Source organism: Podarcis vaucheri, assembly GCF_965113315.1.
Source record: "Podarcis vaucheri genome assembly, chromosome: Z".
NCBI lineage: Eukaryota > Metazoa > Chordata > Lepidosauria > Squamata > Lacertidae > Podarcis > Podarcis vaucheri.
The window spans coordinates 25654176-25681672 of record NC_138758.1 but is presented as its reverse complement, the minus strand read 5'-3'; the positions used below and the strand labels follow the sequence as shown (position 1 = coordinate 25681672).

The window sequence follows — 27497 nt, the reverse complement described above, 5'->3', positions numbered from 1 at the left end:
TCAGTTGCCGCCAGCTTGCAAGTGAAGATGAGCTCTTTGTAATATCAATTCCAGTTTTTTAGTCCATGGCTAAGCAGACTAAGGGTGGAGAACCTGTGGCTCTCCAGATGTTGTTAGACTACAACTCTGATCTTCCTGGACCATCCACTGATGGAACACTCATAGAGCTCAGGTTCTCTCATTCACTGTCAGGGTCAGTCCTCAAAGTAGATAATTGTCTCTGATCACTGGTCATGCCAGCTGGCCTGGTAAGAGTTGGAGTCCAACAACATCTGAAGAGGCACAGGCTCCTTAGCCCCTGGAGAAGACAAGCCTAGAGAAGGGGCAACTGTACTGGAGGAATAATTATGGTGGTTGTATTTCCGAAAGGTAAGGCACCAAATTGTAGATTAATTGTTGTTTAAGATGTATATGATGGTAGCTCACTATCCTAGATGTTTTTAAACAGATGACAATATTTTACTTAACATTTTCTACGTTTGATTGGCAATGTGGTATGTGCAAGTTGGTACAGGGTTGCAGCCCATGTTTGTCTTACTCAGAGTAGACCCACTGGAATTAATGCACACGACTAACTTAGGCCCATTAACTTTAATGAGTCTACTCTAACTTATTGGGGTACAACCTCACGTTTTTGTGTTTTTTGTATTGACAAAAATATGTATAACTAGCAAAGCATCAGTACCTGAAAGCATGGAAGAATCCACTTCCTGAGCGACTCCTCTTTCATCTACAGCCTCGTTTTGTAGTGGGTCCTCTGCAAGGCTACTAGGCCCATTTTTAAGCTGCTTCTTTTCCATTTCCAGGTTGTCTTGAGAGCCCAAGTCAGAACTTATTTCCACAAAGCTACCAACTTTATCAACATCCTCTGAAGATACAGACTCTATCAATATCTGAACCCTACCTGCTAAAGAATCAGTCTTACGTTTGCTTTCATCAGCCATGATAAACTCATCAGCAGGGGTCTCTGGCTCAAAAATGATGCCAGTCCGCTCTTTAGCTGGTGCCTCTATTTTGACTGATGGCACTCGAATTGGCAACTTTGATCTCCTTGTGCAACGTGGTACCTTCTTCTCCTCCTCCACTGGAGACTGCTTCCCATTCCCATCACTTAGGCTATTTCTGTTGGTCATTGCCCCTTTGCTTCTGCCATACGTGGACCGGGGGATTGCAGATCCCGATCCTTTCCTTGGAGGAGCTGTATAAGTGGGCTCATCTTCACTGGAAGACAAGGCAACAGGCTTCCTGTAGGGGATTCTGGCTTTGGGGTGTATATTAGAAGTGAACTTGTCATCACCATTTTGGCTGTTATTAGACTGGGCTGAGAGAGATCGGTTCAGTCTTGATGGCCTTCCATTGGCCTCTGTGGTGCTGGCCTTTTCTGCTGAGATTTCAGATACATCATTAGCCAAGAGGGACTCCCCACCCTTCTCCCAAAAGTTCTTCAGGTTCTTAAAGTGTTCCCGATCCAGACCAATCTCCTCATCTTTATTGTTGCTAGAGGAGATTGTATAATTGGCTCCTTGTTTGACAGAACGGCCATTTTCCCAATCTAGAGTAGGTAATTTTGAGCTCTTTGGTGATTCTCTCTTTGCGAGACCAAACTTGGGATTCTCAGCTCCATTAGCTATAACTGTGCTAGGCTGGAACGATCCTTTGTTGGACATCCTCTTCACGGGTATTTTGCTGGAAGGGCTAAATTCTTCCTGTGGAACTGGTGAGAATGTGTGGCTTTCTGAAGGAGCATCTGCAACATCCCCGCCAGTTGAATAAGAAAAATCATCAAGATCCTTTTCAGAAAGCTTTGTGGATATTGTTGAGGGTATTTCATGACCTGCAACAAAAACGGAACCCCAAGAGCCTGTTCAGAGCATCATTGACAGAACTACACCCAACTGCTTTGCAATTACAAGGTCTTCTGAACTAGTGTTTCCCAGTCTGGTTTCCTCCAGAGGTTTTGCAATACAACTCCCATGAACCCCAAGCATCATTTCCAATGCTCACAAATGATGGTGGCTGAAATTCAAAACATCTGGAGGGCATCAGGTCGGGGAAAGCAGTACCCTATAATTTATTATGGGCAACTGACTGTTGTCAGGAAGTGCATACCATCCAACTGGGCTATGTGAATGTCCTCATTCTGTGCTCTCCTATGGTTCTTTCGGCTCTGGAGAAAGCAGTGCATTCTGCCCCAGCCGCAGGGCGCAACTACACATTGCAAAGCAAACCTGGGATTCCCAATTCCAGTGGAAGTGTGTACGGTATGGTGGAGCTGAGGCCAGCATTTGCTGGCCAGAGGTGAAGTTGGGACTATATGGGTGCATTGGTGGGGCCACCCCCACCAATTTAGTGCTTCTGCTGGTTCAACTCACAAGAGCTTGACCTTGCAGTGGCCCCATCCAGGTAAGCTGTTACACTCACCTACCACCTGACCTCAGATGGTGATGCAGGGATGGAATATGGACTAGGAAGAATTACTGGGTAGGAGGGGAATGTTTTACCCTTCCTTCACCTGCTGATTCTCCCCTTGTAAATGTGCCTCCCTGAATAGAAGCTCCCAATGCTTAACTTCAAGAAATGAAGCATGTTGTTGTTGTTTAGTCGTTTAGTCGCGTCCGTCTCTTCGTGACCCCATGGACCAGAGCTAGCCAGACACCTTACCTTTTCCATACCCTTGCGAGTTGCTTCTTGTAACCAAGAAAGGACTTATACCAACGCCACTGTCTGCTGGAGAGATATCTTCTACGCTTGATCTCTGAAGAGGAAAATACGAGTTATTTATTTATTTACTAAGAGAATCTGTACCCTGCTCTCCAGCCAAAAAGAGGCTCTCAGAGCAGCTTGCATACGATCAAGACAAGACAGACAGCTCCCACCCACAGGTTTACAACCTTAAAAAAAAGAACCACGACACACAAGGGAAAAAGGACAGGGAGGGAAGAGGAAAATCAAATCCACAACTCAGGCCCATAGCTGTCAACTTTTCTCTTTTCTTGCGAGGAATCCTATTCGGAATAAGGGAATTTCCCTTTAAAAAAGGGAAATGTTGACAGCTACGCTCAGGCCCCACTTTCTAAACAGTTGTTCTTGTAGCAACCAGTTGGCACAGTTCAGGGGCAGGAGATGCCTGGTGGAGCTGGGCCTCCAACAAAGCTGATGAAATGAGCTCCAAATCCCAGCTATCCCACTGAGGCAGTCTGTGGAATGACTGCCCTCAGATGGCAGAGATATTTATTCAGGCGAAAAGTGGTACAGGCTCAGCAGCAGAAGTCATGATTCCAAGGGAAGAGATTCATAATGAAACAGAGGCTACAAAGATGTCCCAATGGTTGACATACCCCAGCCACCAAGCTTTTAAAGACAAAGTGGATGTGAGCTCACTCATGAGACTCTCCCTCTCTCCCTACAATTTTGCTGCATGTGCACACATAGACATTCCATCTGGGTGCAGTTGTGTTTTGGGAGGGAGCCTGACTTGTAAACCACTTCCAGGGCTTTTTTTCCAATAAAATGTTATATAAATGAAATACATCGCCCAGGAGAACCTCTCTCTTTGCTGCCTTGCCCCACTGTGCTTTGGAAGCTCCACCTTGGGACCAGAAAAGAACACCCGCCCTCCCTGAATCTGTGTACCGCCTCCCCATCTAAGCCACTGGCCATCACCACACCTTGTGACAGCAGATTCCATATGTTCTGTATCCTTTATGCCAGGTGTGGGGAATCTTTGGTCCTCTAAGTGTTGCTGAACTAAATCAGCCCTATCAAGTATGGTCAATGGCCAGGAATGATGGGAGCTGCAGCAGGTTCAACAAGGTTCCCCATCCCTACCTATGTTAAAGAGGACTTTCGTTTGTTTGTTCTAGATCTACAGCTGCCTGTCAATGCCAATCCCACTTCCATTGGACACACTACCTTCTCTGCAGAGGATGGAAGAGTAGACAACCTCAGTCTTGGCTTTGGTTTGGATCTGTGTCCTTCTGCTGAATCCAAAGAAGCTTCACGTGATCTGCAGAGAAAGAACAACATTTTATCACAAAGACACAAATCCTGAGATGATGATGATGTATTGGATAATCTCATTGGCTCATGTATTGGTTATACATGGGAAAATACTAGGGAGTGTGACACTGCTTGCCTTACTCACACACCCCCCATCACTCCCAAATTAACTCCCTAGAGCTTCCCCTTCCCACCCCAATACAACAACTAACCTCACTTTTCACCTTCCCAAACACATTTCTGAAGCCACTTCTCTCTTCTATTCTGCAACCTCATTTTGCACCCATTTTTGCCTTCACACTCATGTCTCTGCCTCCCTTTCCTTTTGTGCAACCCTTTTTTTTGCAGGCAAACCACCCTTGCGGTAACTTCATGCATCTTCCTCCTCCTACAGACTAAAATTACTAAGAATCCTTTTTCACCCTCTGCCCAGTTATGAAGCTACCATCCCTTCCTCTTCTCCAGACCCTTTGATGTTTCCTCTTTCATGCTTCCCCCTCCCTCTTTTTTTGCAATCCCCTCTGGACTCTCCTATTCTGCAGCCACCTTTGCACCCAGTCACCCCATGCCGATATACAGCAAGCTACTGTGTCTTGAAAGTGAACAGAATCCTGCCAGCTTGTTCCGTTACAGAAGGTTAACTTCAGTTGATGGGTGTTATACAAAGATGGGGGTCTGCTCATTATTAAAGTATCTCTTCTAAATTACAACAATGGATCTAGAACTTCATGTTGAAGGCAACTCACAGTACCAAGAGCAAAATAGTTTTTGTGCAAAGGTGCTATGGGACATTTGAGGCTAATACAACAGAGCCTTTCCCGGCTTACTTCTCATGGTAGTCAAACCTTGTCTTAAACTGCCACTCTTCCCCCGCCCCCTACTCACACCTCTGCCATTGTTTAAATCACCACTTTCCCCACTGCTCAGTTTCCTTTATTCAAACCTCTACTGTTGTCAAAAACCTGCCTTCTCTTTTGCTCCCCTCCTCCGCCTGACTTCATGCAAATCCAGGATTGTGATGCAGCCCTACAAATCCTCCAATGGGAGTTGAGTGATGACATTCTGACATGGACAACATTGAAATCAGTAAAAACAATTTACAGTCAGAAGAATAGAGGAGGTCCTAAATCATATACAGTCATACCTCAGGATGAATACGCTTCAGCTTAAATATTTTCGGGTTGCGCTCCACGGCGACCCAGAAGTAACGGAATGTGTTACTTCTGGGTTTTGCTGCTCGCGCATGCGCAGACGCTCAAAATGACATCACGCGCATGCGTGGAAGCAGCAAACACGACCCGTGCAGACACGCATGCGCGGAAGCAGCAAACGCGACCCGTGCAGACGTGCAGTCATGTCTTACGTTCACTTCAGGATGCGAACGGGGCTCCGGAATGGATCCTGTTCGCATCCAGAGGTACCACTGTAATAATATGAGGTGTCAAAGGCCAATATACAAACAATGTTGTTCCATGCAGATGCTGGGTGCTGTTACTGTTGCTGGTTGAGCGGGTGTGTTGTGTGTCAACATGGGGTCTATCACAAGATCTATCACATGTATGTATCCATCTGGCTCAATACTGTCTACAGTGACCAGCAGCATCTCGCCAAGCTGGGAAGGTGTCTTATACTGAGGCAGTTCACTGGTACATCAGTATTGTCTACACTGACTGGCAGCAGCTCTCCAGGGTTTCAGACAGGTTCCCAGTTCTACCTAGAGCTTTCAAGGGTTGAACCTGAGACCTCCTATATGCAAAGCTATGCCCCTTTGTTAGAAACAACAAGCATCAAAATTTGAACAAAAATAAAATAAAATACACAAAACATAAAAACACCAGCTTCTACTGGTGGGGGACAACCAATCAGCAATATGGAGAGGCACTAAAACAAAGCTTGTCCCAGCAGGATCAAATTCCATCCAACACCTGAATGAAAAGGAAGGTTTTTAATGTGGCACCAAAAATATGTCAGTGTTGGTGCCGGGCACGCCTCATTCAGAAGATAATGCTTGTGGCACTAGTTACAATGCTTCAAGTAACAGGCAGCACAAAAATAGTGGGAGCTTATAACGAACTTCTCAGCGGTTTGAATCCCCGTGATGGGGTGAGCTCTTTTGCTCAATTCCTGCTCCTGCCAACCTCGCAGTTCAAAAGCACGAAGTGCAAGTAGATCAATAGCTACCGCTCCGGCAGGAAGGTAAACGGCGTTTCTGTGCGCTGCTCTGGTTCGCCAGAAGTGGCTTAGTCATGCTGGCCACATGACCCGGAAGCTGTACACTGGCTCCCTCGGCCAATAAAGCGAGATGAGTGCCGCAACCCCAGAGTGGTCAGGGGTCCCTTTACCTTTATAATGAACTTTTCTTCATGTTTGTTCCTCACTTTAAAAACTTGCATTCAAGCACATTATAAACTGCATTTCTGTCTTACAAACAGAGAGAGACACCAACAGCAAGCAAGAGGCTCATAAGCGCTTTAAGTGTCATTGGTAAAATAGTTCCTTACTCTGCTTCCAGTCTGCCTTCTCTGAATGTTTTGGATCTTGGGAGCAGTCAGATGTGTAGGAGTTGATTCCTTAGCAGGGAACAGTCTGGACTAGTTGTTTGAGGCCAGACATAGTCAAATCAGGACTGGCCCCCAATGTTTCTCCATCAGCTAATTGGATTACAAAATGCTTCACCCTGCACTAACTGGCAAAAAAAAGACCAATTTGCAAAAGGGAAGCAGTTACAGCCTTAAATAAACAGTTTGGCAAATGGCATCCAACTGTTTCAGCGTCTCAGGTGCTAGTGCCTGTTTAATGATTAACATTTGGTTGGAATTGTTGTATTTGCAATTGACAAAATGGGGAAGCAATCAACAGAAAATTCCTTGCATGGTTTATTTTTAGCTTTTAAATAGCTGAAAGTAGCCGTGAATGTCCCCCAAGTCTTCAATAGGTAAATGTCTTCAGAACATAACAGCAAACCATGAGCCTTGTGGCAGGATCAGGGCAAAGGCCGATCTGTTCAGCATCCTGTTCCCACAGTATCCAACCTTTGGGAAGCCTGTAAACAGGACCTGACAGTCTGCAGGGTTCAAACTTCAGTTCAGAGCATGAATTAAGGAGGTGATTTCACTGTGAATAGCCAGGGGAAATGGCAAGATTTTCCAAAACAAAGCTAGGAGGAGGAGGTTTTCTATAGTGCTTGATTGCAAAACTTCATATGATAGAGCAAGGATATCCACCCTTCCTGGGCCTAGGGGCACATTTGGAAATCAGAGAATTGTTGTGGACACCTGCAAGATACTCCCTTCACAGAAGAAACACCAATGGTGCTGAGGAACCCCCACCTAAAAACACAACAGACAAAACTACATCCTCCCCAGAACTTTCTGAGAATTATATTTCTGAGAATTATATTAGGAAATAACATTGATTTGATAAGTACATAACCAGACACTTATTAGAGAAGAGGAATATACCTGACTTGCTATCAATAGGCACTGGCAGTTCAGTTAAAGAGGATGGTCCTAATGTATTTAATACATAATAGCTTTTCCTGCTGTCCATACAAGATGACAACAGACTTGCCAGGCCAGGTAACTGGGGTCTTGAAGTGCTGGCCTCTGAACTTCAATGCTTCAACCCTCTGGTGGAGACCTATGGGAAAGGCCTTAACTGCAAGCCTTCTTTGGGTGTACTCACTGATGCCAGATCCATTTCGGACCTTCTCAGACCAATGTGGTGCCAATTGTCTCCTTTTTCTAAGCATGTGAAATTTCACTGGCTAGCAAAGGGGTTCCCAAATTGTAGTCCATGGGCCACTGCTTCATTTGTGGAGTCTGCTGTGTGTATGTATGTGAACAAAACCTACCCATTTGAATCCTATGGAATTCAAATTAAAATACAATATATAAGAAATAATTTTTAAATATGCTTGTGGAAGGGGGGGTTATTGGTTTGTTTTTTGTTTTATTGCGTATTTTGTACAGTGGTGCCTCGCAAGACGAAAATAATCCATTCCGCGAGTCTCTTCATCTAGCGGTTTTTTCGTCTTGCGAAGCAACCCTATTAGCGGCTTAGCGGATTAGCGCTATGAGCGGTTTAGCGGCTCTTAAAGGCTTAGCGGCTTAGCGGCTAAAAGGCTATTAGCGACTTAGAAAAAGGGGGGAGCAAAAAAAATCGCAAGACTCGCAAAACGTTTTTGTCTTGCAAAGCAAGCCCATAGGGAAATTCGTCTTGCGAAGCGCATCGAAAAACGGAAAACCCTTTCGTCTAGCGGGTTTTTCGTCTTGCGAGGCATTCGTCTTGCGGGGCACCACTGTATTCTCATTTAGTGTTTTTCTGTTGTGAACTGCCCTGGGATCTCTGGATGAAGGGTAGTAAACAAATTTAATTAATAGTAATAGTAATAATTGTAATAGTAATAGTAATAATATACACTTTGAAATGATTCAGCATCCAGCACATCACATCACAATTGCTGCAGCAGGCAAAAAGAAAACCCCCATTAAGTGGTCCACCAAGACCCTCAACAATTTTCAAGTGGTGTGTGTGTGTGTGTGTGTGTGTGTGTGTGTGTGTGAACCATAGGACTAGCATACACCCCTTGTTGCTTTTGACTTTCTGTGCTGTCTTCTTCCTCCCCTCCCCGTCTATATTTAAATTGCAGGTGCTTGGGGCAAATACCTACCGTATTTTTTGCCCTATAGGACGCACCTTTTCCCCTCCAAAAATGAAGGGGAAATCTGGGTGCGTCCTATGGGGCGAATGCAGGCTTTCACTGAAGCTTGGAGAGCAAGAGGGGTCGGTGCGCACCGACCCCTCTTGCTCTCCAGGCTTCAGGAAGACATCCGCAGCCTAGGCAGCCCTGCGGGAGGTCCTGCAGGGCTGTCTAGGCTGCAGATAGCAGCCTGCTTCCTGGAGTGTCGGGCGCCCTGAAAGCAGAGCGCCCGGCGCTTCGGGAACACCTCCGCAGCTTAGGCAGCCCTGCGGGAGTTCCCCGCAGGGCTCCCCACGCTGCAGATAGTAGCCTGCCGCCCGGCGCGCAGGACACCCTGAAGCAGAGCGCCCCGCGCGCCGGACAGACATCCGCAGCGTGGGGAGCCCTGCAGGAGTTCCCCGCAGGGCTCCCCACGCTGCAGATAGCAGCCTGGCGGCTGGCGGGCGGGGCGCCCTGAAGCAGAATGCCCCTCGCGCCAGGCAGACATCGGCCAGCCCCACAAGCTCGGGGGACAGCAGGGAGGTGCAGCGTCGCCATCCCGCTGTTCCTCGACCTGGTTCGGTTTCCCCGACCTGCTTTTGGGGGGGGAAATAAAGGAAATTCCCCCCCTTTATTTCCCCCCCCAAAAAACTAGATGCGTCCTATGGGACGGAGCGTCCTATGAGACGAAAAATACAGTATCTTTTGATGGTCAGTGAAGTGCCCCATATACAGATGGAACTGTATGAATAAGAATCTCAGCAAGCAATATCACACCAATTCCTTGACTGTCACATTTTTCGTTGACAATGAGTTCCATGTGAGTAGTTCTCTTTTGTTAATATTACCTTTCTTCTTCTGAGATAGCGGAAGGCAAAACTGTTGCTTCTGGTGGTAAGAATGATTTCCTGTCTTTCGGACTCTCTGGGATATGTTCATTATTCTCACCTGTTAGAAAGGAGTCAGTGAGATTGAATCAATTATTTTTTAATGCTGATGGCTGCTATAGTTTCTGTGGTATTTTACATAAGAAAGTGTTTTCTGTATGATTAATGCCAAGCTAAGGCACATGGCTTCCCCCCAAGAATCATGGGAGCTGCCGTTTATCCCCAGAGCTACAATTCCCAGCACCCTTAACAAACCAGTTCCTAGCATTCTGGAGCTAGAACTGGGATTCTGTGAGCAACTGCCCCATACAGTGGTACCTCTGGTTAAATACTTAATTCGTTCCGGAGGTCCGTTCTTAACCTTAAACTGTTCTTAACCTGAAGAACCACTTTAGCTAATGGGGCTTCCTGCTGCTGCTGTCCCGCCGCCGCGCGATTTCTGTTCTCATCCTGTAGCAAAGTTCTTAACCTGAAGCACTATTTCTGGATTAGCAGAGTTTGTAACCTGAAGCGTATGTAACCTGAAGCGTATGTAACCCGAGGTACCACTGTATTGAAGTTTGGAGCAACATCCCGCATAGTGAAGTATTCTAGGCTCTGCACTGGCCCTGCCCACCTGGGCTGGCCATTGGCCCCTTCTAGACAGGGAGAACTATATAAGACTCCCTGTCTTGGCTGGAACCTTGCTTGAGCAACTGTGGTCTTCCTGAGTAGGACTTTATTTGGTTTTGAGCCTGGCTTAGTTCCTCTGCACTGAGTAGTAATAGATTCTGCCCCCTCCCACTGGTTCCGACCCAACTCCAAGTGCACAGCTCCTAGCTCTATCTCAGGCTTAAAAGAACAGCAATGGCTGAAAGGACTGGAGGAATGTGCTGATGTTGGGGGAGCAGGAGAGTTATTTGTTCAAGGAAGCAGTGATTGGTGGGCACTTCAATGTATGGCAGCTACGTGGGGGAAACAGATATCAACTGGGGAGTGGGTGGCATATGGCCCTTGCAGATCAGCTTTGTGAAAATAAAAAAAAAATCCTTCCAGTAGCACCTTAAAGACCAACTAAGTTAGTTCTTGGTATGAGCTTTCGTGTGCATGCACACTTCTTCAGATACACTGATTCTTCAGATTCTTCAGAGTGTATCTGAAGAAGTGTGCATGCACACAAAAGCTCATACCAAGAGCTAACTTAGTTGGTCTTTAAGGTGCTACTGGAAGGAATTTTTTTTTTATTTTGACTATGGCAGACCAACACGGCTACCTATCTACAGCTTTGTGAAAACTGCCTTACAGGGTTTAGCCATAACCAGAGACACAGACCACCCTTTTCCCCAGGGTGGCAAGCTAACAAACCCAGCTTGAAAGCTAATCAGGACGTGGCAGAGAGCTGTCAATGAAATTAATCCACTCCAGGATTTTAAGGGAGCTACTTCCTGTTTCGAGTCAAAGTCTTCTGATCTTGGCAAATACAGGAGGAGGCGAAGAGAGCTAATAAAAGGAGGACCCCCCCCCTTTGTTTGCTCTGGCACAGGAAGAAGCAATGAGTTGGGACTTGTGTTGTACCTACCGGATGAAAGGAAAACAATGCAGCTCACACAAATATTTAAGAGAGCATGGAGGCATCGAAACTACCCAGGTAGGTGCCAACTGGATGATTGGCAGTAGATCAGGGGTAGGGAAACTTCAGCCAAATGTGGACCTCCAAGCTTTCCATCTGACCCTCAGGACTCTCCCCAGGACACACGCCGTCCTCCCCAGCCACACCCCTCAATCACCCTGCTGCACACCCTCCTTGAGTGTTTTTGCCTGTCTGGAACTGGTCCTAGGACTCTTGTTTACCTGGAAGGAGATGGAGAAGAATGTGTGTAGAAAAGGGGTAGGAAACACTGTTCAATCTGAGGGCCGCATTCCACTCTGGGCAACCTTCTGAGGGCCATATGCTAGTGGCGGGTGGGGCCAGAGTGAGCAGAGCAATCCATGTAAATTTTACCTTTGAACTACAAACAACACACACACACTTTCTATCCTCCACCCAACCAAGCAAAAGACATTATTAGAATTCAAGGACACATTTCGGCCAGGCAGAAACACTTGGGGTTCAAAGCAGAGCCAGTGAGAAGCCTGGTTGAAAGCTGTGAAATGAAGGTACCAAATGCAGCTCTGTCAGAAGGGATTTCCGCAGCTTAGGTGCAGCCAGAGAGAATGCACTTTCCTGGGTCACCACCTTCTGAGTTTCTGAGGATGGAGGAACAACCAAGAAGGCCTCCTCTTAGCACCTGAGAGGATATATGGAGGCAGTCTTTAAGGCATTTGGGGCCTGAGTCATTTAGGGCATTAAACACTAAGATGCACACCTTGAATTAAATGCACTGGTGCAGTTGCTATGTTCTTTGGCAAGAGTGCTTTACTCAGTTCAGCTATGTCAGGGGTCAGCAACCAAAGGCCCATAGGCCACAAGTGGCCCACGGGGGTTGTTTGACCAGCCCATGAGCCAGACCCGAACCGAGCTGCCCGCTTGGTGAGTCCCCATGTGCTGCGCTAAACCGGCGCAGTGCAGTGCGGGGACTCGCTTCCGTGGCACCAGAAATCACGTCTGCGCAGACACCGGAAATCGCATCTGTGCAAATGCGGACACCGGAAATCACAGGCACACACACTTGCGGGCACGCACAATCTGGCCCACAGAGGGATCTCCGCTAGAGTGAACCGGCCCAGGCGAGGTAAACCTTGCCAACCCTTGAGCTATGTCTTACCAGTTAAGAGGTTCAAAAATGCGCACTTGATTTATTGCTATAACAGTGGTACCTCTGGTTATGAACATAATTTGTTCCGGAGGTCCGTTCTTAACCTGAAACTATTATTAACTAGAGGCGCTTTCGCTAATGGGGCCTCTTGCTGCTGCTGCACTGCTGGCACACGATTTCTGTTCTCATCCTGGGGCAAAATTCTCAACTCAAGTTAACTCTTCCAGGTCAGCGGAGTTTGTAACCTGAAGCATTTGTAACCTGAAGCATTTGTAACTCGAGGTACCACTGTATTTATTATGCTTATAATAATATTGTTTATTACTTATTCTGCATCTTTTCCTAAACACAATGGGCAGGTTGCTAGTGGTTCTAATAAAAATAGCAATGAACCATCATAAAAACTAATCATAAACACTGAAGTCAGCCCACCCCTGTGTAAATACTCAATGCATCTAGACTGGGTTACACCACACCAATCAAAAAGGTGCCACTGATCTTGCATTGCACAATATTTGTCCTTTACTGTAACTTTCCTCCCTGGGATCATTACAGAACTAAAACACCCACAATTCACTGGATCAGCAACACATTGGGAAAACTTTAATGCATATCAGGTTGGGGATGAGAAGGATTTTCCTTTTATGGTAAGCTTTGTATCTAAAAGCATTTCCACGAGCTATTTTGCTTGTTTAAAGAAGGTGCTTTCAGTATACTAAACTTGCCTTAGGAAATAGTGTCATAGAAGGAAGACAGCTAGAATGAAATGGCAAGCGACACTCTGGCTCACTGTTGCCCAACCAGTTTAACTTGCTTAGTTCTTTGTTGTGTTAAAGGTCCAGCTCTTCAAAAAATATAACCGCTTTAACAATTTTAGTATCCAGTTGAAAACAAAGACCTGATGAACAGCAGAACTTTGGAGATGCATAATTCCAAGTAATTCAAGTTGCATTTATTATTTTTGTTATGCTCTGACGTCTTCAAATTTTAAAAGTATGTAGGGAACAGTGGTGAAATAGTAAGAGGATAGAGCTAGTATGCATGTGGTTCCTAAATTAGCCTGCTGTCCTCACGCAGGGTGGAAGACCCTGCCCCATTGCCAGTGATGAAGTAAGACTGAACAACCTGCTGGGCACCTTCTGCAGCCAAATGTCTTGAGCCAGCCCTGCGGACATGCTCCCAAGCTTAGCAAGGCTATGTGAGCTCCAAGAGACGAGCTTGCATTTATAAGCCAGGGTTAATTATTTCAATCTACTATTTTTATACCTGGGCAGAGCAAATCCAAGTTTGTTCTTGGTTACAGCTCATCGTTAGTGAGGAGAGAGCTTAACATGGGTCCTTGTTTAGATATCACGCTAAATTAAATGTTGGCTACATTCATATAGGTACAAAAAGGATGGAGGAGGAGTAAAGTGGCTGCAATATCCACTCTGGAAGCCCGCATTCTTGCCCATAGTCTCATTAAGCCTAAGTTTGGCTTAGAGCAGTGGTTCTCAACCAGTGTGCCATGGCACCCTGGGGTGCCTTGAATGATGGTCAGGAGTGCCATGGGCAACACTGGCCTCCATCCCTCTTCCCTTCCCTTCCTCCTCTAATGCCCTCTCTGTCTCTGCCTCCCAAAGGCTTGCACAGCTGTTTGTTGGAGCAGCCCTGGCTACAAGCTCCCCAGGCAAATGGTGCCTCTGAGCAGGCCAAGGGGTGCTGGTTGCCAGGAGTTGAATCGGCCTCTTTATGGCAGGGCAGGGCAGCTCAGAGATCAGGGGTGGCAGCAGCAGCTGTCTGGAGAACTCCCAAGGAGAGGGGAGAGGAGAAGAGGCTGAGGAAACATTACACAAAGGAGGGTTTCAAAAATGGGTGAGAGGCTGCCATCTCTGCAGGAAAGGGGTGACATCACTGGGCTCCTGATCTCCACAGGGGTGCCGCAGAAAGAATGTAGTTGGTCAAGGGAGCCATGGACTCAAAAAGGTTGAAAACCTCTGGCTTAGAGTGTTTCATGAATTAAGACTCTAGTCCTACAATCTAGAAGTCTATAATTACTATGAAAACTGTTAAGTTTTGTTACAAAAATGAAATGCCATAGCACTACTGGGCAAAGAGAAGGGCTGGGGATTCAAATGCAATGTTTGCTGCAGTTTAGTTTGACAGTAAAATCCCTTCAAGTGACCTTTGGGTTATTATCAGTGATGTGACAAAGAAAATGCTATTGACCTCGAAAAGAGAAGCATTCCTATCTGCTGAGCTATTTAAACGGGAAGAAGTTCAGGATGACTTCTTTTAAGTACACTTAATATCTGAATGAAACTTTTCATGCAGCCTAACTGTCCTTTTCTGAGCACAACATGGTTGGGACCTGAGTACCTGAAGGAATGAATGAATACCTATTCCCACATCAACCTACCCACATGTTAATGTCAGGGATTAGCAGTTTTGCTTTGCCTCGTTTCTGCATCTGTTTCTAAAGGTCACACACATTTCTACATTCCTTTCTCCTAACATACAAGAAATTTTCTCTAGTATAATGCACTTTTTGTATGTTGTTTTCACATATATTCTTTTTGATGCATACTTTTTCATAATTATGATGTTCTGCACACATTTATGTTTAGCGAACTGGATTGCAAAATTCAGAGATGTGTTTCTGTTTGTAAGGATGGGTGAGAAACGTGATTCAGTTAGCATCTTAAGGCAAACTTACCTGGTTTGCACTTTCCTTCTAAATTTGTAGTTCTCTGAGTTTTGCAATGCAGTTCACCAGTAAGATAATGTGTGCAGAAATGCATGTTCTAGGGTAAAATGCACTGTATTAGGCAAAACTGCTATTCCTCTAACAGTGCTACAATTCCCAGAGGTCCATGGGAAAAGGAATTGATTGTTAAACCACTCTGGGAATTGGAACTCTTTGAGGGGAACAGGGATCTCCTAACAACTCTCAGAACTTTTAATAACACAAATGGTCGGGTTTATTTTTGTCCCACTTTTGTTGTGCCTCTCTGAACAGGAATAATCTGGTTGCCCTGAGGAAGCATAAAAAAAAACCAAAAGCAGAATATTCACAACTAATGCACTATTACTGTGTCCAGAATGTATTGCAAAATACATACATATCCTTAAGTATGTGCAATACTTGGATGGAGTGGGAGAGAGAGAGATTGTTACCTGCTACCACAATCTCTGACAGGTGAGAGATTCCAGGGGTTCCAAGCGTTTACACAGGGTTCAGTTTCCGTGGAATGAGGGTCAATGGAGATTGTGGTATCTTTAGGATATATGGTTTATTTACACACATACATACAAACAAACAAACAAACTGAGCCTACAATGGAGGGGCTCACAGCATTAACATGCCAAGAGGGCCTTACTTCTCTCATAGTTTCAGCCTTGGAATCAAACATAAATCAAACACAGCTCTGTCTCTATGGCTTCCACCTGCTTCTAGCTCAGCTAACACCCACACACTGGCCCCTGAACTTCAATATACCAGCCAGGTGAGTGTGTGTGTGAAGCCCACCCATTAGCCTGTGTTTATGGCACTTAATTGCTCAGACCAACAGTAATTGCTCAGATGAAGGGACTAATGACAGTACTTAGCTGGTAAGCTACGGCCATTATCTTGCAAAGGAACTTGTTCCACGAGTTCAAAAATAGACTCAACCATTAGATTTTAATCCATGCTGGATCCAGGACCATGCAAACTGGACCCCCTCAAATGAACTATATATGTGAGAGAGAGTGAAAGTGAGTGAGAAAAGTCAGGTGAGATGTTGGACAACACTTATTTCAGTTTTATTATGTATGTAAGCACATATGTACACAAGCAGCAGTTGACAACAGATTGCAGGTAGGGTGGAGGGCTCAATTCACATACTGTGTACATCCAGAAAATCCTGTTGTCAATCCATAGCCCTGACAGCAAAAGCCAGAATTTGTCTCCACCTCCAGCCAGGAAGCGGTCTAAACTTGCATCTTTATGTAAAAAGTAAAATGTGCAACTTTGTGCTATGGGGCTGAGTTCTGGATCTTTTAAGTACCTAGCATCACTGTGATACCAGGTTGTTGCCACTGTTAGTATCCGTCTTGTCTCAGGAAACAATGGAGGAGGAAAGTCAAATCTCTGGAGTCACAGTGCCTGCTGTGGCTGTAGAGACTGATATGGAAGAGACATATTTTGTTGCAGCTGGGGGAGATCAAGGTGGCCAGTTATACTACTCCAGATGCACCATGACCTTTCTTTTCTCTGTGCTCCTTCCAATGGCCATTCCTCCTCTGGTCACCACTATGGATGCACAACCTGTCTGTCTGACTCCAGGCACTGTGGTTGTCTGCAAGGGATTACCATACGGTGGGGTTAATGTTGCCAGCCTTCATGCCATGCTTGCAGACATCTTTGTAACACAGAGTTGGTCTTCCAGTTTGGCCTGGTGCCAGCAGCCAGTTTCCTGTAGAGCACATCTTTGGGGATCCTGTCATCTTCTATTTTGTTGACAAGACCAAACCAGAGTAGACATGGTTGACAGGAGGGTGAACATAATGGGACTGTGGGCTTTGGAGAGCACATCTCTTGAAACTCTGTCCTGCCATGTGATACCTCAAATCCTCCTGATGCAGCACATGTGAAAGGCATTGAGGCACCATTTCTGATGGTTATAAGTTGTCCATGACTCACTTCTATAAAGCAGGGTGCTCAACACGCAAGACTGGTAGACCTCCATATTACTATTAACTTCACATTCTCCCATGCCCTTTTGGAGAGGCAACCCATAGCCATAACTGCCTTGCCAATACGCTTGTCCTACTCATCATCAATGGAGGGGTTGCTGGTTATGATGAAACCCAGAGAAGACAAAACCATATATCACCTCATCAAGTGTGTGGTCACCAATGCTGATGCGTGGAGTGCTAGCGGCGTCCTGACCCAAGATGTTGGTCTTTGTCAGACAGAAGGTAAAACTGAACTCCCTGCAGACTTGGGCAAAACAGCTGATGAGTCTCTGCAGGGCTTCCTTGGAGTGCACTGTCAAGGCTGCAACATCTGCAAAGAATAAGGGTAAGGACCCACCACACTTTTGTCATGGCCCAGAAACATGCCCTGTTGCTCCTTGAATGAAAGTACATACCATCTTCAATTGAGATGAAGCATAGGAGAGCACTAGGGAGAAGAATATGCCAAAGAGAATTGGGGTGAGAACATAGCCCTGTTTAACACTGCTCTTTATAGGGAAGGCATCAGAGGATGAATGGACCTCATCATGGATGGTGCTGTGCATGTTCTCCTAGAAGGACACAATCTTCTTGTGGAGCTTAGGTGGGCCCTCTAGCTTGTTGAGCAGTGTGAATGGTCTTTTTCGGCTGACAAGGTCATAGGCCTTCATCAGGTCAATGAAGGCGATGTAAAAGGGATGTCTCTGTTGTCTGCATTTCTCCTGCAGATGCCTACAACTCCCTGGCTTCAGAGGAACTTTATTTTATTGTGAGTCAGAACCTACAAAAAGAAATACTCCTACAGGCCTTCTCCTCAAGTTTCTTGGAGGGAAGGGGGAGTATAAATGACACACATTTCCTCATTGGGAAGATAGATGCTGGAAAATAGAAGTACATGCATGTGTAGACAAGATTCCCACAGTGCACAATATGCAATGGGATGGGAGAACAGGGCAAATAGTAGAATCCTCCCTGAAAACCCTCCAGAGTACTTAGCAAGGCTCTATATTCCTAGAATCAACACCTAACCTGTTTCAGATTCTACTGTGTTCCATCCTCACTAGAAAGAAAGAAAATGAATTCGTCTGGAGGCTGGGCAACATTGCTCAGCACTCCTGTAATATTTCTGCCAAGGCTTAATTGGCCTGCCTCTGTGATCATATGAATCATCCCAAAGTGTTATTACCCACCAGTGCACCCTGATAGCAAAGTGCCAAATTCAGGCTGGCAGGATTTGGATTCAAGCCCAGATTTAATGATCTACCTCACAAAAGCTCCGTCAGGTCGGATTTGTTCCATTTCAAAAAGGGCTGTGCATTTCCAAGCATAGTGCAAGGCAATAACCCCCCTCTTTCTTTTTTCCTGGAAAAAAGGCAAGGCCCCAGAATGCCGCTGAGGAGTACAATATGGCTCCCCTTCAGTGTTTTAGAAGAACGTTCACTTGCTCTCAGAAGTAGGGACAGTTTGGTTCAGTAGTTAGAGCTCTGGACTAGGGCAATAGGAGTCCAGAGTTCAAATTCCTGCTCAGCCAGGAAGCTCTCCTAGGCCAGTTACTGTATCTAGGCCTAGCCTACCCACAAGGTTGTTGTGGAGATAAAATGGGGAGGGGGAGAACCATATACTAACTATCTTGAGTTCATTGAAGGAAAGGTGGGATATAAATGTTGTAATAAAATCACCACCATCATCATCCATCTTCTCTATTACACTGGTATCCAAAACAGATTATATTTAGATCCAATAAGTTGACAATACTTGCAGTAAATTTTGAAGTGCATTTTAACGACCCCTAGAGCCATGATCTCAAAGGGAGTCCAAAAATGCAGGCAACAGTATAATAGTAGTAGTGGTAGTAACAACAACAACAACAACAACAACAACAACAACAACAACAACAACTTTATTTGTACCCCGCCCATCTGACTGGCTTGCCTCAACCACTCTGGGTGGCTTCCAACATATAAAAAAATAATAATAAAATAAACATTTTGAAACTTCCCTATACAAGGCTGCCTTCGGATATCTTCTAAAGGTTATATAGTCTCCTTGACATCTGATAGAAAGGTGTTCCACAGGGAGGGTGGAACCACTACCAAGAAGGCCCTCTGCCTATTTTCTATCCCACCCTTCCTCCCAAAGGAGCCCAGGGCAGCAAACAAGAAGAGAGAAACGCTAAAAACATCTTAAAAGCAAGCACACTTCCCATACAGATGCAGAATGGGAAAGACCTCAACTTAAAAGGCTTGTTGAAAGAGGATGGTCTTCATTAGGTTCCGAAAGGACAAGAGAGATGGCACCTGTCTAATATTTAAGGAGAGGCAACTCCAAAGGGTAGGTGCCACCACACTAAAGGCCCAGTTTCCACACTTTGTGTAATGGGCCTCCTGATAAGATGGTATCTGCAGGAGGCCCTTGCCTGTAGAATGCAGTGATCAACTGGCAATACAAGGTGAGAGATAATTCTGTCTGGTATTCTGGTCGCATGCTGTAAAGGGCTTCATACACCAGCACCTTGAATATTGCTCATGTGTTCTGTGTTGATCCCTACACACACTCAAAAGTGTTTAAGGGCAAAGTAGAATATCCTATTCATTAGCATCACTATGACTGCAGTTTTATGCTTAGTTTCCTGGAAATAAAAGTCACTGAACTCATTGGGGCTTACTTCTGACTGCACAACTTGCAAAACACACTGAGCTTTAACCAAAGATGTTGAGCCAGCTGAAATGCCATCTTTTGCTTTTATTTAGAAATGCAAATCATCTAGCAAAACAAGTGTTGCGTTGACTGTGCTCATGTGAAAGCAGGAACTCTATCAAGGAGAAAACTTGAAGTATTCAGCTACTGCGTGATTGTTTTCCTCACTCTGACTTTCCATATGCTAACCTGATGCAAACAAACTTGAAAGCCTTGTTATCTCCTTTTTCACTTGCTAGAGCAGGGGTAGGCAACCTAAGGCCCAGGGGCTGGATGTGGCCCAATTGCCTTCTAAATCCGGCCCGCGAACAGTCCGGGAATCAGCGTGTTTTTACATAAGTAGAATGTGTGCTTTTATTTAAAATGCATCTCTGGGTTATTTGTGGGGCATAGGAATTTGTTCATTTAAATTTTTTCCCCAAAATATAGTCCAGCCCACCACATGGTCTGAGGGACCATGGACCAGACAAAAGGTTGCTGACTTGTGCTAGAGCAAGGCGAGCCTGTCAATTACCCTGACACTGAGGTATGCATTACCTGTGTACTGGAAAAAATCTGCCTCCACTACACCACTGGAAAATACAAATGACCAAACTCTAAAAAATATTCCATGTGCTAAAGCACAGCCAGAATATGAGAATGAAAGTTAATGCATGTGGATTTTAGCTGGAAGGTATAGGTGAGAGAGCAGAAGCAGGAATAACTGCTTCCATCTTGTTTAAAGGAACCTGACATATATCATCCTCTTTCCTACTTTTGGGGCCAGCAAAAACCCAAAACCATTATCCAAGTGTTTGGGTTTCTAGAGCTGCAAATGAAGCAAACTTCAGGCGCCCAAAACATAAAGTTTTAAACCTTCTTGTATGTTGTTTTGAGGTTCTTTGGCTATAACAATAAATAGAGAAATAATAATGTTGATAATAATAGTAATAATAATAATAAAAGTAGTATTGTCACCATTATAACATTCTTAGTCTCTTTTCTCAAAATGACCCACGGTGACTTACAGGTAACATACCTAGCATGCTTCCTAACCACAGATTGCTATGATGACAAACAATGGTTAGTGCTCCAAGAACAGGAATTAGAAATTATGAAGGTGGTTTCTGTAAGACACATGTGAGAAGGGAAGAGAAAGGATATGAGCTGTGGTGTCTTTCTGCCATCCAAACCATGTTTTAGAGCAGGGTTTCCCAAAATGGGGGACTCCTGCTGTTTTTGGACTACAATTCCCATCATCCCTGACCAGTGGTCTTGCTTAGTTAAGGATGATGGGAATTGTAGTCCAAAACCAGCTGAAGTTTGGGAAACACTGGTTTAGAGGATCATCTGAACCGTGCCTCTGGCTTACTACTGTGTACTTACGGTCAAAGTTACTCTTTTTCTTTTTAATCGATGCTCGGAGTAGTTCTGGGCCTTCTAATGCCTCCTGGAAGCGCTGTGCCTTCACCTCATGGAACCATTGTCCAGTCACAAATTTCTTCTTCTTTTCATCCTTCAGTGAGCCTTCCAAACGCCTTAGCAGAAATGAAAAGGAAAATCAGTGCCGGAGCCTTGCATTTACACAGCGCACAGACGCACTCAGAGAAAACCTGCATTTTACCGCTGAATTGGAGCAAACAGCAATCTGTGGGAAATCTGATTGCCACTGCTCTGATTCAGTAGCAAAACATGTTGTTCCCCCCTCCCCCTAGGGAAAGCACCAGGACCAAAATAATCCAAAACAAAACCACTTGGATACAGATCTGGCAGCCATGAATGTCTGCCTAGAAAAGGGGCACAAAATGAAGTGTGGATGAGCCCTATGTGTCTAGGTAGTCTTGCCTAAAAAAACCCCACTTTTTTTTTGCAGGTGTCAAAAATAATCCAGTGAAGCTGCCTACCTAATATCAATAAGCAGGGAGTTCCAGAGAGCTTGTGCTGCCAAACTAAAATATGTATTTCTTACAGAATATTATATCACACTTGTAAAAGTGCCAGTTTTGCAGTTGAAAGTGGTTGAGTGGGCAAATATATATGGTAAGAAAATCCTTCAAATAAAGCGGTCACAAGCTTTGGCAAGCTTTATATGTTACCAGCAACACCCTAAATTTGTCCCAGGAACAAACAGTAACAAATCATTTTATTTCTATTTTTCTACTGGCCAAGCCAAAGTCCTGAATTTAATAACATATCAGTCTGATTTTATTAATTTTGAATGAACATTTTACACCATTTTTTGTATGCCACTCTTTGATTAAGTGGTATATTAAGTGGTATATAAAGGTAAAGGAACCATTAGGTCCAGTCGCGGACGACTCTGGGGTTGCGGCATTCATCTCACTTTACCTGCCGAGGGAGCCAGCTTCCGGGTCATGTGGCCAGCATGACTAAGCTGCTTCTGGCGAACCAGAGCAGCGCATGGAAACGCCGTTTACCTTCCTGCCGGAGCACTACCTATTTATCTACTTGCACTTTGATGAGCTTTTTAACTGCTAGGTTGGCAGGAGCAGGGACCAAGCAATGGGAGCTCACCCTGTCGCAGGGATTCGAACCGCCAACCTTCTGATTGGCAAGTCCTAGGCTCTGTGGTTTAACCCACAGTGTCACTCACGTCCCAAGTGGTATATAGGTCTTGCTAAATAAAATAAACGAAAAATATATGGGGATGGTTGGGAGTGAAGCTTGCCATTGTGAAGCCACTCCCCCTCCGTCTTGTATGTACATTCATTCAACATGAAGAAAACGTCTGTCAGTGAATTATAACTTGTGTTCCTAAGCCAGAAGAGAGTTTGCTAAGTCACTACAAACAGCTTAGCCATAGGAAGATTTTTGCCTTTGGGGGGATTTTCCAGACAGACCATGTCTCTGATCGCTCAGAGCTACAATCAACCAGAGTAGCTTAACAATCAGTCCCTCTTCCCAGAGAACTCTGGGAATTGCACCTCTGCTTGTGGGTTTCTCACAGGCATCTGACTGCCCCCCTTGAGAACAGGATGCTGCACAAGATGAACCATTGGTCTAATCCTGCAGACCCTTAACAAACTACAGCTCCCAAGATTCTTTGAGGGAATCCATTACAGTTAAAGTGGTATAATAGTGTTTTGATTGTACAGCATGGATGTGGCCCAATTGGAGAATGGCTGAAAATAAATTGGAAAAATTCCCAGCCCACTGCTAACTTAGGACTACAGTTGCTGTAAAATCCTTTGCATGAGTCTCCTAGGGCCAAATTTGTTGTCTTTTCTGGTGCCAAATAAAAAACATTTTTATTTGTCCAGGACGTGCAGCATATCAGTTGGTTTTCATCGTCTCTCCTTCCACTTTCTCTGCTGATTTTATTGCTTTGACTTTTTATTGTGTTTCCTCTGCTCGGCTATTTTGTGTTTCACTGTTTTATACCGGTGTGCAAATATTAGACTTTATTGGAAGAAGGTCTAATAAAGATTTTCCCGCCAACAAGAAACATTCAGTTTTTGAAAGTAAATGAATAGGCTGGGAAGGTGCCGTTTGTAAAAGAGACAGTAACCCCCCCCCCATCCCCCGGGCAGCCTTTGACAACCTGGTCCCCTGCAGGAACTTTGGACTACAACTCCCATCAGCCCCTGCCAGGCCTCTCTAGATGTTGCTGGACCACAACTCCCATCACCCCCAACTATCAGGTATATTGGCTGGGGCTGATTGCAGTTGGTCCAATAAACATCTGGAAGAGAACAGTTGCTCGATCGCTGATTTGCAAGAATTCATGAAGCGGCAGCCATAAAGGCAGAGATCATCACTATTCCCACACAGGTCATTGAAAGCTGGTTTGGGCTAGGTCATACCAGTGCTATTTTTCTAGGAAAAGAGGTGCTGGAACTCACCATGAAAGCTTCCCTTCTTCTCTTACAATGGCAATTGCACTGAGAGGTGCCAGAACTGAGTTCCAGCTTAAGAAAGCCTTAGGTCAAACTATTATTTACTGGGGCATAATGGGTTGAGGGACAGATGGGGCTCGTCAACCTGGAAGGTAGCTCATCTAGGAGAAGGAAAACTCTGACCCTTCAACGCCTTGCAGGATATCTTCGGGAGAAGAAAAGGTTAAGGAGTAAACCGTACACAAATCCAGAGTAGAGTCCCTAAGACGGTTGGATGGTACCTTGTACACCAAGCTGGTGCCAAACATATTGCTCTGCTTTCCTTTGGACCACATCAGCAAGACCAGGATGGGGGTCTTGTTGCCTGGGCAGCCGAGAACCTCCAAACACCCTACCTGGGTTTGTGCCCTGGGGAGGTCACTGCAATGCTGCTAAAGCAGTGGTTTGACTTCACCTCCAGAGGCGCACTCCATTGTCTTTTGAGACAGACAGATACTAACAACAATAAGGGGTCTAGGGCTGGGATGTCCTGAATTAAAATTCCTACTCAAGCTGAGCAATCCTAGTCCCCTCTCTCTAAGCCTCCCCCTACCTGGTGGCGTAGGAAGGGGAGTGTGGGTCACCCCGAGTGTCATCACTGAGGATGGTGTCCACGGGGCCTGGTCTGCAGTGCGCCCGAGCCACACGTCTCTCCTGGGGAGCGACACGGCAGCTTGGGCACCTGTAGGCTCCATGCTGCCTGAAACAGCAATGTGGGGCTTGTAGACTCCATGGAGGTTCTGTGCAGTGTGCTCTGCCCCAGCTTGCCCTACGCCATGGGAGGCTTGCCCCGCCCCCGGGTGCAGGGCATTTTTGCCGCCCTGGGCTCCCAAGGAGCTAGCTACGCCTACCTCATAGGATTGTTGTGATAATAAAAGTAGGAGACACATACACTACCCCAAGCTCTTTGGAAAGGATGGAAGCATAAAAGTAGTAGTTCTGGGGGGTTTCTTTTAGAAAAATGGACAGCTTCTCAAGCATGAATATGGGAAATTGTCCTTTTTCTCACAGCGCTGTATGCTGCTTCATTCACATTTCAAAAAGCAAACCTGCTATCACAGGGAGAATTGAACTTCAGGTTTTGGGGCACATACAGATTTTTGAGCAGGTACCATAGGTGCCACCTACTTTGGTCACTTCTCTCCCACTTCTCCCAGATCAGATCCCTACCAAGACAGAAGAAAGCATGTGCATGCATGCACGTGCGCGCGCGCGCACACACACACACACACACACACACACACACACACACACACTTTATCTTTCCAGGGGATCTGGGTTAAAGCCAAATCCAGTGGAATGTGAGCTCAATAAAGCACATGGAAATAAAAGAAGAAATTGAGAAAGAGCATCACTTGAGCAGTACTTTTCAAGGCGCAGGGGAGGCAACCACCCTTACCAACTCATGAGCAAGGGGGAAGTGAGTAGGAGGGGTCAGAGGCTTCTTGGGTGCCAGGGGCAAATATTAAGGGTGCCACTGTGCCTGTGTGCACCATGCTGGTGACCCCGGCATCAACATCATCATCACCATCATCACTACAGGAAATTTAACCTCTCAGAATTTGTAAATACTTTGCCCTGACTTCTTACCTGATACGATCTCCATCCCTTTTCTTCAACTCGGCATCCCTCTGCAGCACCTTCATCAGCTTCCCATACTCCTCTTCTGTGAGAAAGCTGAGATCCAGCATCTTTCCCTTGGCGTTCTCTGTGCAATCAAAGCATTGGCACTTTGGAGGCAGAAGCTACAGTGGTGAGGGGCTCATGAAAAACCAGAATAGAGAGCCTGAAGGGATACAGTTTTTATGTATTGAGTCAGAATGTACCAGGAGCAGTAGGGAGCACTTTACTCTGGCATACCTTGGGGAAGAACCCCCTGCAGGATCCAGGCTACTGTTTCAAAGCACAGATCTGTTCTTCCAGGCTCTGGTCCTCTATACGGCATGCCTGTGTCAACCAAAACAATTGCAGCCTCCAGTGAGTTTTTCCTCCTTTCACTCTGTCCACGTGCGGGTGGAAGTGTAAATTAGTCAGCTTTCCCAGGCACCCAAATTGAGAAGACAGGGCAGCTGTTGGATGCAGGAGAGAATTAAGCATCTGCTTCCTTCAGCTGAGAAGTCTGTCAGTTTGGTTCAGTTGCTCCTGAGAAGAGAGGAATAATAATTAAAAAAAAACCCATTGAGATGCCTTTTTAGATAAATGCAGTGATCACATGTGAACATCAAGGATGTTTACTTACTCCTGAGCACATGAGCCTCAAGCAAGCAACACTGTGTGTGCGTTTAACTGTAAACAATCTCTCTGTTGTAGCAGCCTGAGAATGAGATATAATCTTCGCCTAAGTTTAGTTGCATGGAGAAACCAAGTGAGTAGGCAGGCAACACAAACTGCCTTAATGTTTTGTTTTTGTAGAGGAAAGACCCATTTGCTTCAGCCAGATCAAACTGAACTGTAAGAAGGAGGAAAGGGCATCTGCTCACTATGAGGATTACCAAGAAGAGCCTTGTAGTCAAAAGGATAACAAGTTGATTATGACACAATGCTAGCATATGTCAATTTGCAAGCTGCTGCAAGACTCCTTGTTGTATTGCAATTCAGGATGGGTGGGGGGAGAGAGAGAGAAATTCAGTTCAGTTCACATCTGAAGGCGAACATACCCAATTCACACTTTCCAAAGCAATATGCAAACTGAAGCACAATCACAATTCAAAATTCATACTTCTCCACACTTTCAGATAAATGACAATTTATCCTAAAACACACATTTTTGTGTGGGATTTTGCAAAGCAATTTCCCTTGATATAATTCACGTTTGTATGTTACATCCACTGACATGTGCTTTTTAATGCACACTTCACCCTAGTGTATGCATTTTTTTTGGTAAACGTTACTTGGCTGCAGAAAACTTGCAAGAAAAAAAGGCAATGAAAATTCCGATGGCTGTTTGGGAAACTGCAAATGAAGGAGACTCACCTTTACATTTCTTACTCATCCCTGATTCTATGGGCTTATTTCTGAGGACAGGATTTCACTCTATGCATGTTAACATACTTTTCCAGGACTAAGCGCCATTGGACAAAAGGGGAATTACTTTTGGGTAAATGTCATCAAATATAGAGCTCTCAGTTTAAGTTAAAAATTGTAACAAGTTGCAATACTTTACAATATTATTTTAAATTGTCACTATTTATTTATTTAGATAGCAACCGGCTCCATTAAAGGTCTGAACTATGTGTGCTAAAAAAGGTCCTACTATACATAATTCTGAGAAAACTCATCGGACCAAAAAATGCTGGGGTTTCAGGAAACCAGTCTTTTGGACCCTTCTTTCCAGTGCTGCTAAACTCACAGTATCCAGCTGGCAAAAGTAAACAGAGTCTGTAGCTGTTTGCCAGTATGGTGTACATATCGTGCATTCAGCCATAAAGATGAGGCTTTTGTACACTTTGTGCATTTCCTGTGCTATATTTGTTCTACATGCTTCTGAGCCTCCAGAGGCCTCAGGAAAAAAAAGAAGAAGAAAGAAGCCATAAAAGTTTTCATTGCAATCTCCTGTTCGCATGCTGTTGACTTAATAGCATCTGCAGGGCAAAATCACCCAGCCAATGTCATAAATACAACTGTATTTCTGTCTAGCAGTCACAGTGGGAGCAGCAGAGTCATTCCTGCTTGGGTAAAGGAGGCATCTGCCCCACCAAGGTACTTGCTTTGTCCCATTTCCTTCCATATTAGTACAGACAGCAGGCAGGGAGGTCTGGAACCTGCAGTCCGGATGCAGTTTAAGCAGGATGCACTTCTCAGCCCGCACCAACTTTGGAACTCCTTGCCTACTAAGCAGGCACCACATGGGTACCTGTTTTTGACACCTGTCAAAAACTGTTGTGTTTAGGACAGCCCTCCAACCTATAACAATGTTTTGTATATT

General features: G+C 45.1%; 1 protein-coding gene across 2 annotated transcripts in view; it reads right to left on the bottom strand.

The window, feature by feature from the left end:
* LOC309523906 (synaptotagmin-like protein 2) overlaps window positions 1-27497 on the bottom strand; it is a 56136-nt gene that overhangs the window by 16866 nt on the left and 11773 nt on the right. Inside the window, exons 2-7 of one of the 2 annotated variants that reach the window (XM_082208128.1) lie at window positions 25163-25714; window positions 21063-21214; window positions 9529-9628; window positions 3913-4006; window positions 2662-2755; window positions 686-1834 (exon numbers count right to left, since the gene is read on the bottom strand). In XM_082208128.1, coding sequence (XP_082064254.1) covers window positions 686-1834; window positions 2662-2755; window positions 3913-4006; window positions 9529-9628; window positions 21063-21214; window positions 25163-25263 — 1690 coding nt within the window. In that variant the 5' untranslated portion in view covers window positions 25264-25714. Of the gene's footprint in view, window positions 1-685; window positions 1835-2661; window positions 2756-3912; window positions 4007-4884; window positions 4911-9528; window positions 9629-21062; window positions 21215-25162; window positions 25715-27497 lie in introns of those variants that run through there. The other variant, XM_082208129.1, reaches the window with a different exon arrangement.